Here is a 13817-nt window from a genome sequence, read left to right as displayed (position 1 = left end):
AAAGTAAAATTTGTAATCATAAGGGAAGTAAAAAAACCAACTTTTCCTTCAAAGTTAAAACTTTAAATGCAATAGAGGAGTAATTGGTGTAAATTATGATATGAAGATCCTATAAAAGGTTATGGAACATAAATATTTAAATACTGAAAAAGGGTAGCTGCCATGAACATTGCAGAGCCGTTTCATTAGCCTTTTCCACCACTCCTGTCCATCAGGTGTTTGATTTAAGCGGCAGATAGGCATTTTCTGGAACTTAGCTTTCTTAAAACTCCCAATTAACTCCAGTGAAGGGAACGTTGCTGTGGGGGGCAGCCATCTTGTTTTACACTGATGACGCAAACACTAATCGGGCAGTGCTGGTTCACAATCTTTACATGAATCTGTTGAAAATAAATTTAGAGTTCATTGTTCATGTGTAAGAAAGCAACTGATTTCTGTGCATTGATTTTGTATCCTGCCACATTACTGAATTGCTGTATAAGTTCTAGTAGTTTGGGGGTGGAGTCTTTTGAGTTTTCCGTATAAAGTATAATGTCATCTGCGAAGAGAGAGAGTTTGACTTCTTTGCCAATTTGAATACCTTTTATTTCTCTTTGTTGTCTGATTGCTGTTGCTAGGATTTCTAGTACTATGTTGAACAACAGTGGTGAAGAGTAGACATCCTTGTTGTGTTCCTGATCTCAAAGGGAAGGCTGTCAGCTTTTCCGCATTGAGGATTCATATGATCCCTAGTCGGCAAATAAGAGATATTCTCAGAATGCCAAGCAGTTTTGAAGATACCTAAATTCATGGTAACCCTGTCTTAAAAGTGGCATGGCTAGTCTAAGATCAAAAGAGCAATTTTTGTTTATACTTCCCCTGTTGCTCAGCAATACTTACCCTCCTTTGAGAGTTTGGTGAATCGAAAATTGCATGTTCCTCTTAGGGTGGTTGGAGATCTTCACAGACAGTCCCTCCAAGGTTGTGAGTCAGTAGCCTTTGCATCACCAAGTGCCCTCAGTGGAGCGGAGCACAGGGTCCTTGTCTAGACTCCAGAAGTTTCTGACTAAACGACTCAGAACCATTTCTGAATGGAATTATGGGAGTAGGGATGAAGTTATGCTTTTCCTTTGGGGTTCTTTTTCAAACCCGCACCTTCCCCTCCAGCTGTGTTTCATGTTACTGAGCGATTTCTCTGTCTTCCCCAAATCATTTTGTCTTGAGTTTTATGTCCAGTAAACCTCTCAACTATTTGTAGAAGTTGAAACCTGATTTTTAATAGGCCTGGACAAATTTAATAAGCTTTTGCAAAAGTAGGCAGTATTATTTAATTAATTGGGATAATTTGGCCACTTGACAATTTAGTTGGAAAACACTGAGGGAACGGTTGAGTATTACGTTGTTGACGGGTCCTGAAGGAAGGGTAAGGGAGGTAATTTCTGGTGATCCTAAAATTATACAACACAGACGGCTACCTCTTCTACTTTCCTGTGAGCTTGGCCTGGACTGTGGGCCCCAGAGCTGTCCAGTATGCTGTGTTGTTGTCGACACTGCTCCTAGTGGGCTGCTCTGCCTATGGTGTCCTGAGGTGGGGTAGAAAATCTCCACTCAAAACCCCATTCCCTTTCACCTTCCCTTCTCAGAGGTCAGGGGCTACAGGAGCTTGGGTATGAGACAGACTGGCTTATGCCAGGGGCCATGTAGCTATGTTGCTGCTCTCTTTCTTGGTGTTTTCCTCCTCTTAGATCAGACCAGCCATGGGGCCATGAGGAAGCCAAATCCAAACTTTCTTTTTTTTTTTTTTTTTTAAAAAGATTTTATTTATTTATTTAGAATGTGAGCAGGGGCAGGGGAGGGTAGAGGGAAAGAGGGAATCTCAAGTAGACACTCACCCCTCTCCCACTGAGAACCCCATGTGGGGCTCAGTCTCACAACCCTGAGGTCATGACCTGAGCTGAAATTGAGAGTCAGATGCTTGACCGACTGAGCCACCCAGAAGCCTCTCAAACCTTCCTATTTATAAATCATACCAGCAAACTGTCAGACTTATAAGTGAATATAATAATTTCAGTCCCCTGCCCCTTTATTTCTACACATATGTGGAGCCTATTTGAAAATCCAGATCAAATTACCATCTTTTTAAAAAAACTTGATTAAAAAAATTGTATCACGATTACAGGTTTCCCCATGAATCGGAAGTAGGGCATTCCTGTGAAACCTTTCATAAGCCAAAGTGGCAAATACCATTAATTTATCTGGAAAAATTTTGAGCATTCCCAGATCCAAAAAATAACCTCTTGGGTTTTTCTGATACCTTAGGGCACATCTCACGAAAGGATACACAGAATAAGTCGAGGTGTAAAGCTCAGATGCTCAGGGACCCAGTTCCGAGCTCGGTGGCTGGATCTCACATGTAGGTGTAGCCCCAGGGAAGGACCTTGGCCGTGCCCTCTTGCTGCTGGGGTGTGCGTGCTGTCCCTACAAGGGCTTGCTGATGCAAAACAGACGCTGAATATGTGTTTGCTTTTCACCTGATTTCATCAAAGTGAAAATCTTCTGCGGATTTTTTTCCCTTAGCTATAACAGGCACAAACACAGATCTTTCAGGAAAGCAAAGTGACATAAGGGGAACTACAGAAAAGCGGGAACACGTCCTCTTCTTTGGTCTGCTTCCTCTTACCCTCAGTGATGCAACCACGTTGTGTCGCCCCAGCAGTCTTGTAATTGGGACCCTTGCTCTGTATAGTTTATATTTTGTGGTTATGTATTCTCAGTCAGTAGCTCACTAAGGATAGAGTATCACTTACTACATCTGCCTGTTGTCTATATTAGATGCAGTCCTTTAATAGTCGTTGAAAAGTCATGTTTGTTGTGCAATAAAAAACTGCGAAGGTTGTATCTCTTCTGTTGCTAAATAATTTAAAATTCTTACTTTGAATGTTAGGAAATTCTTTCACAAAAGCATTTTTTTTTTTCTTTTAACTGAAGTTACATCAGGCTTTGGAGAGAAATTTTGCTGAAAAAGCTGTTGATGGTCAGAATTAAGCTTAGTGCTTATTTAAATTGTGCTCAAATTACCAAGTGATCTTCTTGTGATTTAATTGACAAGTCCCAGCGGCACTATAGTCAGTGAGATGAAAATATTGCATCTGTTTTTTTAAAGCATATACACTTAAACATTTATTCCTATTTTAACTAAGAATTGTCGCTGATATAGGGACACTGAATACATTCTTTTGACACGTAGGGCTTCTTTAATTGTGTGTTTGTCATTTTTGGACTGCAGAACTCAGAAAACTAGGTTTAAATTGAACTGCAGGTGAAATGAAGGGTGTTTGTTTTTTGTATCTCTGGGACTTAAAATTCTGCCTGTTGCTGGTTGAATCATATTTTACTAGTTTTCCTCTGCTGATCATTGTTGGAGTATACTGATAATTTGCACAGACCATCTTCTCCTTATAACCAGTGTATGACGTCCATTTGTGATACAGAAAGGCAGCCATTCCTGAGCGTTGGGAGGGAGGGGTCCCAGGCATCTTTTAACTATTCCACTCTAATTGGGGCACCATGTAACAGTCCCAACAGTGAGTCATCCTAATTCAAAATCTGTTAAGACTGGAGTAAAGCCAGTCTTATTTGAGCATTTTTGAAAGGACATTTTGGCGAGCCCAAAATGAAAGCTTTTCATAGCATGCTTCTTGATGAGTAATAATGAGTCTCAAGCAGAGTTTGAAGGGAGGTGTTTGTTACTGGGATTGTGACAGCACATCCCCCGCTGAGGCACTGGAAGGCAGCTCCCCCAGCAGCTTCATTGCAGGAACTGTGGAGCCCCTGGGCCTTGGCTCTTTCTCCTGGAAAATTGGCTTGGGGTGTCCCGACTTTCTGTGGCTGCGAGTGAATGAAGTATTGTCCCATGAGTCATTACCTCCAAACTGGAAAAAAAAAATGCTAATGTTGGTTTTTTAAATGGAAAATAGGAATGAAATCACTTACTCTTGACCATAGCGTAGTAATCTGTTTAAGTGGGACCCTGCGTAACATGCACGCACGTACACACACACACACACACACACACACACACACACACACACAGAGGTACATAGATAGGTTTTTGTTTTCTCTTCATATCAACTGATGTTTGGGCAGCAGCCCAAGAAGGAGATAAACACTTTGTCTTCCATGACATTTTGCTGTTATTAAGAAAACCCAGAGCATGTACGTCCTTTTGTGTTTTCTGTTCATCTCACTTGCTAATAGACTTTCCTTTTATCAGCAACTGTGGTGGAGGGCCCGTTGGTGACAGCCAGATTGTGATTTTGCTCCTCACTTCCCTTCAGTGATCAAGTAGTAATTAGAAGCCATTTGATCTAGAAGCATCTGCTGTGAGAACGTGCGGAGTTTCAGTTTTCTTTCCTTCAGGCACACTGAGTGTGAGTGACACGACGATTGATGGAATAGTGTGATCATTGATGCCTCTGTAGAAGTGGCCCACGAGGAGGGCACACCCGGGCCAGGCGTGGGTGCCAGGCCCCCGGTTCGTGCGGATGGCCAGTCACGGCCGACCACACGGTGACCCCAGCATCCGTAGCTCCTCAGGGTTTTGAGACAAGGACCGTTCTCCCGCACCTCTTTATACTGGCCGTTGTTGAATTTCGGGGCTTAATTCTGCAGTCCAGGCTGAACTTCACTGAGTTCTTTGACATTGTCAGGGCCCCTTACAGGATAATGCCTTCAGATGCCATTCCTCCCACTCAGGGCTCCTAACCGCCCTGTGGAGCTGTGGGGTTCAGTCCCCTTTAAAGGTGAAGAAACGGAAGCCCAGAGATATCAGATAACCAACCCTGGAGAGACTGGGATTTGACCAGATGGTCTGTTATATTTTTGCTGTTATCTGTGTTTTCTCCAGAAACTAGGAACCTTGAGCAGGCTAATTGGAAACCAGGTTTTTTGGTTTTGTTTTGTTTTTTGATTTATTTGTTCTTTTATCAATTTTTTAAAAAGATTTTATTTGTTTGAGAGAGGAAGTGAATAAGCAAGCACACCAGTGGGGGAGGGGTAGAGGAAGAGGGAGAAGCAGGCTCCCCGCTAAGCGGGGAGCCCCACTTGAGGCTCCATCTCAGGACCCTAAGATCATGACCTGAGCTGAAGGCAGACGTTTAACAGACTGAACCACCCAGGTGCCCCTGGAAACGAGTTTTTAGCGGGAGGGGGAGGGGGGTTTGGGGAGAGGTGGAGTGGGAGGCAGGTTGGGTTTGCACAGCCTTGGGAGCGTGGCTAGCCGCTGGCTCCTGGGTAAGGGGTAAAAAGATGAAGGAAACACCTCAGAAAAGGGCGGGCTGGAAAAAGAGCTTTCCAGATGGCTTAGTTTGTTTGCTTGTTTTCAAGTTTCTCTTTTCCTCGGATGGAAAAGAATGGCTTTTATCTGGCGCATTGAGAATAAAGCCACACATGTGTATTCTCAGCAGGGACAGCATTGACCCTTGAGGGGATCAGCCTAGTTTTTGTGCCAAGTGGGCAAAGCTTACAACCACCTAGGCAATCTATAAACGTACAGCCTTCTCTTTTTCTTGTTCTAATTAATTAGTCCTTTCCAAATTCTTGATGTCTCCTTGGAATAACCAGGTTTTCCCTTTCTTTAATTGCGGACGATTGAGATGATGTGTTAAGGCACAGGAAAAGCTTCCGTGTACATTTTCACTGCAGGATCTCTGGAGAGGCTCTGAGTCTTCCACAGCCTTGACTTTGATAGGCGTCTTCTCTCCCATCCTCGATCTTGCGTCAACAGTGTAGGCTCAGGAAATGATTCCACAGAGCAGCCAAAGCCTTGTTATATTGAGTAGAATATGGATATTCTGTCCTTTGGCATTTGTCTGCATCCTTTTCTCTTGTCTAGAACTTCTTACTCCTTCAAGAATCTATTAATTTCTCTTCTTAAAACTTAAGGAAGGTTAAGAATTTGTCACTGTGTGGATAGGGCAGCTTTTACCTTTCAGGCCTATGTATGACTGAATTTTTGGTTGCATCCAATTCCACGCCCCTGGGCTGATATGTTCTGGGTGCAAAATGCATTGTATCAAGGTCCGAAGAAGACTCAGAGCCAGAAAAGAGCTTCTGCTGTCCTTTATCTTAGCCCCAGGGAGGGAACAGGGGTGTGTGTGTGAGAGAGCACCTAAAAACTATCCCGTAAGCTGGACTTCGTCAAGTCCTATATCAGGGATAGAGGACAGTAGCCTCATGCAATTGAGTGAATTTGGGGTAAGAGGGAACAGAGCAGGAGAGACTTCATTAGAGAGGGAGAGGGTAGCAATGGAAGTAAGGTTGAAGGATGTATATGGTTTTAGCATTGGAGCTGTGAGGAAGGTAGAGCAGGCAAGGGAAATTGAAATGAGAGAGCTGCTGCTTTCTGGGGAATGTCAGGTGAGCCGTTTTGTTCCACTGGAACTTGGTGTGTGCTGTAGAGTAACAGAAAAGATTCGAGAAAGTCAGGTTGTATCCATTTTGTGGGGAGGTAACTGGCCGGTTGATATTTCTGTAGTGCAGTGGTGGTGAGCATAGGCCGAAGCCAGGTTTTTAGGGCTCAGATTCCCATATTGCCACCATCACGGCTCACTCTGTGGCTTGGGCAAATTTCTAGAGTTTTCTGAGCCCCATTTTTCTCACTTATTACCTATGGGGGAAGGACAATGCATAACGAGTTGTTAGTAGTCAGTGAACTGACAACCTGCAGAAAGCTTATTCCATCCAGGGGCACCTGACAGCCCGGCTGGCTGCCAGGAGGGTGTTCCTCTCTTCATCTCAGGGTGGCGAGTTCAAGCCCTAGAATGGGTGTGGAGCCTACCTGGGGCGGGCGAGGGGTGGGGAGCTCTTCCATCTGGCCCCATGTAAATCTGTCTCTCTATGATGGAGAGTAAAGGATGGGAGCAGGAGGAAAGGGAAGGATAGTTGTGAGCTTATGTTTCTCTTCCCCCTCTCCCACCTTCCATCTTCAGTCACGTTTTTCCTGGTCTGCTCTGAAAGTGCATGATTAAATTGCTTTGCAGGAGTAACCCACTCGTTGACTTCTCCGCCGGCTTCCTATGTGGTTTCTTTCTCCACAGTGACCTCTGCTGGGGTTTTAGTTCGATGCTGAGCAAGCCTGGTTGGGGGCAGCGGTGTGTGTGGGGGGGGGCTGGGGGGTGGACTCTGTACTTCTGTGGCAGTACCTGCTTGTTTGCTGATGCACCTGGTTGAAATAATTCCCCAGAGGAAAAGTACCTGGAGGTTGAATCAGAGAAGAGTGATCTGTATGAGATAGGGTTCTTCGCGAGAGAGTGGGTTCATGCTGGCTCCCTGCTTCTCTGCTCCAGGTGTCCATTCCTTTTCTTTCTTTTGGTTTGGCACATGAGGTTGATATTCATTCTGGGCTATGATCATCTTCCAGGAAAATGCGCAGAAAGTGACAGACCCATGACAGATCCAGAAACATCCCTTTAAAGATGAGCACCACATTTTTAAAAAGAACAGAAAAATGGGTTCTTCTCTTGCTTTTCCTGAGCCTGTTCTTTTGAAATCTTCAATATATATTCTAGTTTTTTTTTTTTTTTTCTTTTAAGAGTTTAGAGATAGCTGAGAAGGGAGCACAACCTGGGTCTTGGTCCCAGGCCCCAGAATCATGACCTGAGCCCAAGGCAGATGCTTAACTGACTGAGCCACTCAGGTGCCCCTCTATTCTAGTTTTTAAATCCAGCATAGGAGGATTTTTTGTTTTGTGGGGTCTTTCTTTAATGCATGGAATTTAAAGTAAAATCCATTGATGATAACTTTATGATAAGTAGGATAGAATAATGTGATAGTATTGAAAGTACCATTTTCTAGTGTGTAAGGTATTTCACATCTGTATTTTTTTGCTGGCAAAATCTGTATTAACTAATAAACTTAAGTAATTATATTACTAATATCTCCTTTTACAGAGTAGGAGACAAGGCTCAGCAAAGTGAATATCCTGTCCTGCTGATTAAATAGCAGAGTGTGTAACTCGAACACCCAGTTTTTTGATTTCAGATCCCCGGGTCTGTCTTTCTTTTGCCACCAGACCAATGCGAGAGTCTAACCAGAGGATAACATTTCTGAGTTGCTTAATTCATATTAACTATTTATGTTTATAAATCATGGAAGTTCATGCTAGGATGAGATCATTGAATTACTATGATAATGGGGTCCAGGGAATTAAACATCTTTGGGAAAAGCTTCCTTTTAAAGGTGGTATGTTTGGGGGTGATTTTAAAGAGTGTCTAGATATGAAATAGCTGACAGAAAGGAAAAAAAAGTGTTCCTAGTATTAGAGACTGATTTTATGAACCAAGTAGAAATAAGAGAACCGCGTTGCTCAGATGCAGCACGGTTCAGGTTAGGATGCCATGGGCATCAGTGGCTGTAAATGAGCCCATGTTCTAGTTCATGGTGATCAGGAATGCAGATTTCACAGGGCGCTTGTCAACCAGCAGTTCTGGAGCAGGGAAAGTCGAAACCGAGCACTGTGTGGTGTTCAAACTTGGTCTAGGCCACAAATGGCACGTGGCCAGAACACTGGACCAGAACTCTGTTGCCTTCCTGTCAGCCTCCCTGGAGGGTTTCAGTTTCGTGTGGGCTAAATGGATGAGGAGACACTAGCTTGTCTGCCCCTGAGGGTTGTGGGAAGCCAGATGCAAGGAATGCGGAAGGGCTTACTATAAAATATGCCATGAGTCAAGGGGACATTTTCTTCCTAGTGTCTGTGCTTTGTGCATCAAATCTGTCTGTATTTTCTTATGGTGTCTGAAAACAGGTGGATGAACTTCTGCATATATACAGTTCAGCAGCCGATGGTGTTCCCCGAGACAACACATGGGAGGTCCAGACCTACGTTCATTTTCAGGATAATCAAGGGGTTACTGTAATGATCAAGCCAGAACATAGAGTAGAAGATATTTTGACTCTTGCATGCAAGGTAATGTATTTTGCTATGGAAATAGGTCTCAGTAGAAAGAATCATTAATGTTGCCTCCCTGTGCCTTGTAAATCTGTGCGATTTTTAAGACCTCACTTTCTGTACTAGGGAAAAAATGAACATCTATTAATCAACATGCTTATTAATGGACATATATATTACTTTATTTTTTATTTTTTTTTAAAGATTTTATTTATTTGACAGACAATACAAGTAGGCAGAGAGAGAGAGGCAGGGAAGCAGGCTCCCCACTGAGCAGAGAGCCCAATGCAGGGCTTGATCCCAGGACCCTGGGATCATGACCTGAGCTGAAGGCAGAGGCTTTAACCCACTGAGCCACCCAGGCGCCCCTATGTATTACTTTAATTAGCATTCTTCTCCATCTTTTAGAAGAGGGAGTTGTTAGGTTATGGCCCCTCACCTTTATAAAGAACCTGAGCTGTTTTACTGAAATTCTTTGTAGACATTTATAGCTAGAATAATTCTGAATAATAATAATTATAGCTAGAATAATATAAATAATAATTTATAGCTAGAATAAGCCTTGTTGTTTAAGTTCCTTAGAGACAGGGCTCTGTTAAGAAAGTGGTGGAAACTTCGAAGTAGTTTGGTTTACTCCTGAGCAGTTTTATCGGGATTCTCTAGATTAAACGAGTAACGATACTATTCACAGTTGCTTCACGGGGATTGTTAGTGGTGTTTTACTCTTTATTCAAACTGGGTTTAGTTTCTGAAAAGAACGTTTATGCTAAGTCTTTAAGAGAGCTTGCTGAGGTCATAGACTGAACATCAGAGCAGAGGTTTTTCATCCACCAGGTGGCGTAGTAGAGCTGAACGCTTTTTAAGTTTTCAGAGAAAAATGCCATCAAACACCTGGAATGGTGAGAAAAGGCGTGTGGACTTTGGTAACTCTTTACCATGTATACTTAATAGATATGAATAATCTTTACTTTTTTCGTTTAATATTCCCACTTTGAATTAAGCCTTAAGATAGCAGACATTTATACATGCAGCTTCCATTCTTATGAATCTCATGTCCTTTTACTCCGTTATGTAATGTTTTTATTCAGACAACCAACAGTATTGTTTTCTACCAGCAGCCCGAGTTATGAGGTTCATAAGTCTTATAAGTGATAGAGGATGCCAGAAATCGGAGTGGGTCAGTTACACCCACTTACTATGAATGAGTGAGTGTGTGTGTCGACATTTTCCTTTTGAAACATTTCTGGGGTAGGAAATTCCTAATTCTGAAGTCTGTAGAATAGGAGAGTGTTCCCATTTCACACAATTTCTCTTCCTCATTAATGAGAGACAACTTAGGTAAAACCAGCGTATAAAATGACAGTATTTGCAGAGATGGTAAGATCTAGTCTATCAGATAATATACTCCCGTAAGTTCTTAAAAATACATCTCTTGCTTTTAGTGATAAGCAGTGTCATTTAGAGAAAACCTAATTAAAAATAATTATTTGTCCCCCGTCTTTCTTTTTATTTATTTATTTTTATTTTGCACATTTAAATTTTAGCTCTCAGATATGGGTTTAAACTCTACTCACCATATATAGTATTTCCTTAAGAAATATCCACTTTGATTTTTAATGGACAATGATGAATTTAGAAAGACCATTGAAAATCTAAATAGCTATCTTTTCTTTACAGATGAGGCAGCTGGAACCCAGCCACTATGGCCTGCAACTCCGAAAATTAGTGGATGAAAACATGGAGTACTGTGTCCCTGCGCTGTATGAATTCATGCAAGAACAGGTAAGTGATTTGAACCACATCCATGGCTTCTTGATTTTAAGTCTGTAATTTGTCAGGGGTGGGGGGGCCTGGGGGGCTCAGTTGGTTAAGTGTCTGACTCGATCTTGGCTCCGGTCTTGATCTCAGGGCTGTGAGTTCAAGCCCCACGTTGAGCTTCATGCTGGGTGTGGAGCCTACTTAAAAAAAAAAAAAAGTATATAATTTGTAAGGGAGGGAGGAATTCTGTGTTAATTTGGCATCCAGTTTGGATATCATTAAAATAAATTTCCAAAGGGGTGCCTGGGTGGTTCAGTCTGTTAAGCGTCTGACTCTTGGTTTCTGCTCAGGTCATGATTTCAGGGTCCTGGGATTGAGCCCCGTGTCTGGCTCAGCACTCAGCAAGCTGTCTGCCTCTCCCTCTCCATCTGCTCCTCCCAACTCGTGCACGCTCTCTCCCTGCCTCTCTCTCTCTCTCTCTCTATCTCATAAATAACTTTTCTCTCAAAAAAAGAAAAAAATCTTTAAAAAAATTTCCAAGATACCATGACATTAAATGTTTTGATTTTGTTGTTTTTCCTTTTATAGGTTTATGATGAAATAGAAATCTTCCCGCTGAATGTTTACGACGTGCAGCTCACGAAGACCGGAAGTGTGTCTGACTTTGGTGAGCACAGGAGCCCAGTCGGAGAGCCGCATTGTCCGTCCGTGTCTAGTTTGCTCCAGTATCTTTGGACCTAATATTTTTTTTCTTTACATTTACATGTTCAGTGTCAACCATGACAGTAGTTTCTGAACTTTCTCTCCATTCCTCCATGTCTATGTATTTATATTAGTCTCAAAAGATACTTATTAATATGAGGGGGAAATGCCAAAGTAAATAAAAGGAATAAGTATAGAAATTGGTGAGTTTGAAAGTATGGTTGTGAGAGTAACACAATGAATTTACTTTTTGGAGCTGAGTAAGTCCCGATTCTCCTCCGTGTCTTTGCTCTCAGCTTTTTACCCACCAGGAATGGTGCTGTTCAAGGCTTCCCTTGCCGCGTTCCCTCCTCTCTGTGGAAATCCACCTGGCCTCCAGGAACTAACTAAAGGTCTAACTTTCTTAAAGAGGGCTTATCTGATTGCTTTACCTTCAGTTTAAAAATTAAGGGTCAATATTATCCAAATCACTTTGTAATACTTGCTTTTTGCATTTCCCTTTGTCTTTAAACTTGGCCTTGAGCTCCTGTTGGACTGAGCTCATGTCCTACAGTTCATTTTAATATTTTATTCTGTCTTTGACTATGGGAACTCAGTAATTAGACAATGATCAATACATAGCTCCATAAAAGACTGTTATCTTGCTGAATACATCGATGTAATTTTTTTCCTTTAAAATGAATTCAGCTGATCAAATTCCAGTTATTGTAATATGTTAGTTTTCTTGAGATTTGTTCTTTGTGTCTTTTTAAAAAAATTGATATAAGTGACAAGTTCTTTGTTTTTTAATTTAGTCTTTTTTTTAAGATTTTATTTATTTATTTGACAGAGATCACAAGTAGGCAGAGAGGCAGGCAGAGAGAGAGAGTGGAGGAACAGGAAGCAGGCTCCCTGCTGAGCAGATCCCAGGACCCCGGGACAATGACCCCAGGACCCCCGGACAATGACCTGAGGCGAAGGCAGAGGCCTTAACCCACTGAGACACCCAGGCGCCCTTAATTTAGTCTATTTTGACCCAGTGTTATGTTGGTTTTCCCTCTGAAGTCTTCTTAGCATTTTGTCTGTATTCTGTTGACCTTCACTCTACTTTCCTTGGTGGGTGTTTGGGAATCTTCTTTGTATTGAAATGCCTGAAGGACTGAAGGGAGATACTTGCAAAGATGCTTTGTGGTGATCAGATCACAGTCTGCCTGAGGCACAGAGCAAAAGGGTGAGGGGGACACATTGTTCTTCTTACTGTCAAAGAACTCCCAGTATTACGGAACCCAGGCAGGGGAACAAGTGCTCCCAACTGTGGAATCAGAGGGGAGGGCACGCCCAGGTGAGGGAGATGCGTTTAGGGGCAGCCCTGCCTCACCTCGGTTTTGCGTGTAGTCACCTTTAGGGCAGCTACGGTAGGCATCCAAGTGGTTTTCCGCCTACTTAAAATGCCTAACCCCACACAGAGTTGTTTTGTAACAAATTACTTTGTATCGAACCCAATTTAATTTATCTCAATAGTAGTACTTTTTGGTTTCAACTTCTAAAAAAATTTTCAAAAAAAATTTAAATTGTGGTAAAACGGCCATAACAGAGTTTACCATGGTAACCATTAAGAATGGTTAAAAATGACAGCTCAGTGACATTAAATACATTCCTTTGCCGTGCAGCCATGAACAGGGTCCATGTTCAGAACTATTTCCATGTTGCAAAACTGGAACTCTGTAGCTTGTAAATGGTCACTCCCAGTTCCTCCTCCCACCCCTCGCCAACCACCATTCTGCTTCTGCCTCTATGGATTCGACGGCTGTCAGGCTCTGAGACGAGTGGAATCATACAGTGTTTGTTCTTTTGTGACTGGCTTCTGTCACCGAGTATAACGTCCTCAGGGTTTGTCCGTGTGATAGCACGCGTTGGATCTTTCCTTTTCAGGAGTTCCCTTGCGTGTGCTCACTGCTTTGTGTTTATCCGTCCATCTGTCCGGAGACAGTCTGGTTGCTTCCACCTTTCGGTTGCTGTAGATAATGCTGCCCGAGACATGGGCGCGGCATCTCTGCTCTCCGGCAAGGTCATGCCCTCCTTGATCCTTTAGGTCTGACCCGTTCCTGTTTCTTTGCCCCTGCCGGAGAGCTGTGCTTCCTCAGTACCTGTACCGTGACTTCCCTGACACTGCGTACTTAGGAGAAAAGATGCTCGGCGGCGGGGGGGTGCTGCTGATGGAGTTGGAGAGATTAACCAGCGTGCGGAATTTAGACCTGTTTTCTTCTCTTGCCGGAATTTAGACCTGTTTTCTTCTCTTGCCGGAGTTTAGACCTGTTTTCTTCTCTTGCCACCGCTCGCAGGGTTTGCAGTGAGAGCACAGGCGGACGAGCATCAGCGTCTCAGCCGCATACTGATAAGCGACGTTCTCCCTGATGGCTTGGCATATGGCGAAGGTCTGTGCGGCACAGAG

At 42.9% G+C, this 13817-nt stretch overlaps 1 protein-coding gene across 1 annotated transcript in view; it reads left to right on the top strand.

Moving 5' to 3' along the window:
• The window catches only part of LOC111158677 (T-cell lymphoma invasion and metastasis 2), a 182594-nt gene that overhangs the window by 100354 nt on the left and 68423 nt on the right, over positions 1 to 13817 (top strand). The window contains exons 10-13 of the mRNA XM_022520876.1: positions 8783 to 8944; positions 10604 to 10708; positions 11273 to 11351; positions 13708 to 13800. Coding sequence (XP_022376584.1) covers positions 8783 to 8944; positions 10604 to 10708; positions 11273 to 11351; positions 13708 to 13800 — 439 coding nt within the window. The remainder of the gene's footprint in view (positions 1 to 8782; positions 8945 to 10603; positions 10709 to 11272; positions 11352 to 13707; positions 13801 to 13817) is intronic.

This window comes from Enhydra lutris, unplaced genomic scaffold, assembly GCF_002288905.1.
Source record: "Enhydra lutris kenyoni isolate GAN:26980312 unplaced genomic scaffold, ASM228890v2 scaffoldscaffold62, whole genome shotgun sequence".
In the NCBI taxonomy this organism is placed as follows: Eukaryota; Metazoa; Chordata; class Mammalia; order Carnivora; family Mustelidae; genus Enhydra; species Enhydra lutris.
Note: the sequence above shows the minus strand (reverse complement) of the source record. Positions and strands in the feature narration are given on the sequence as shown.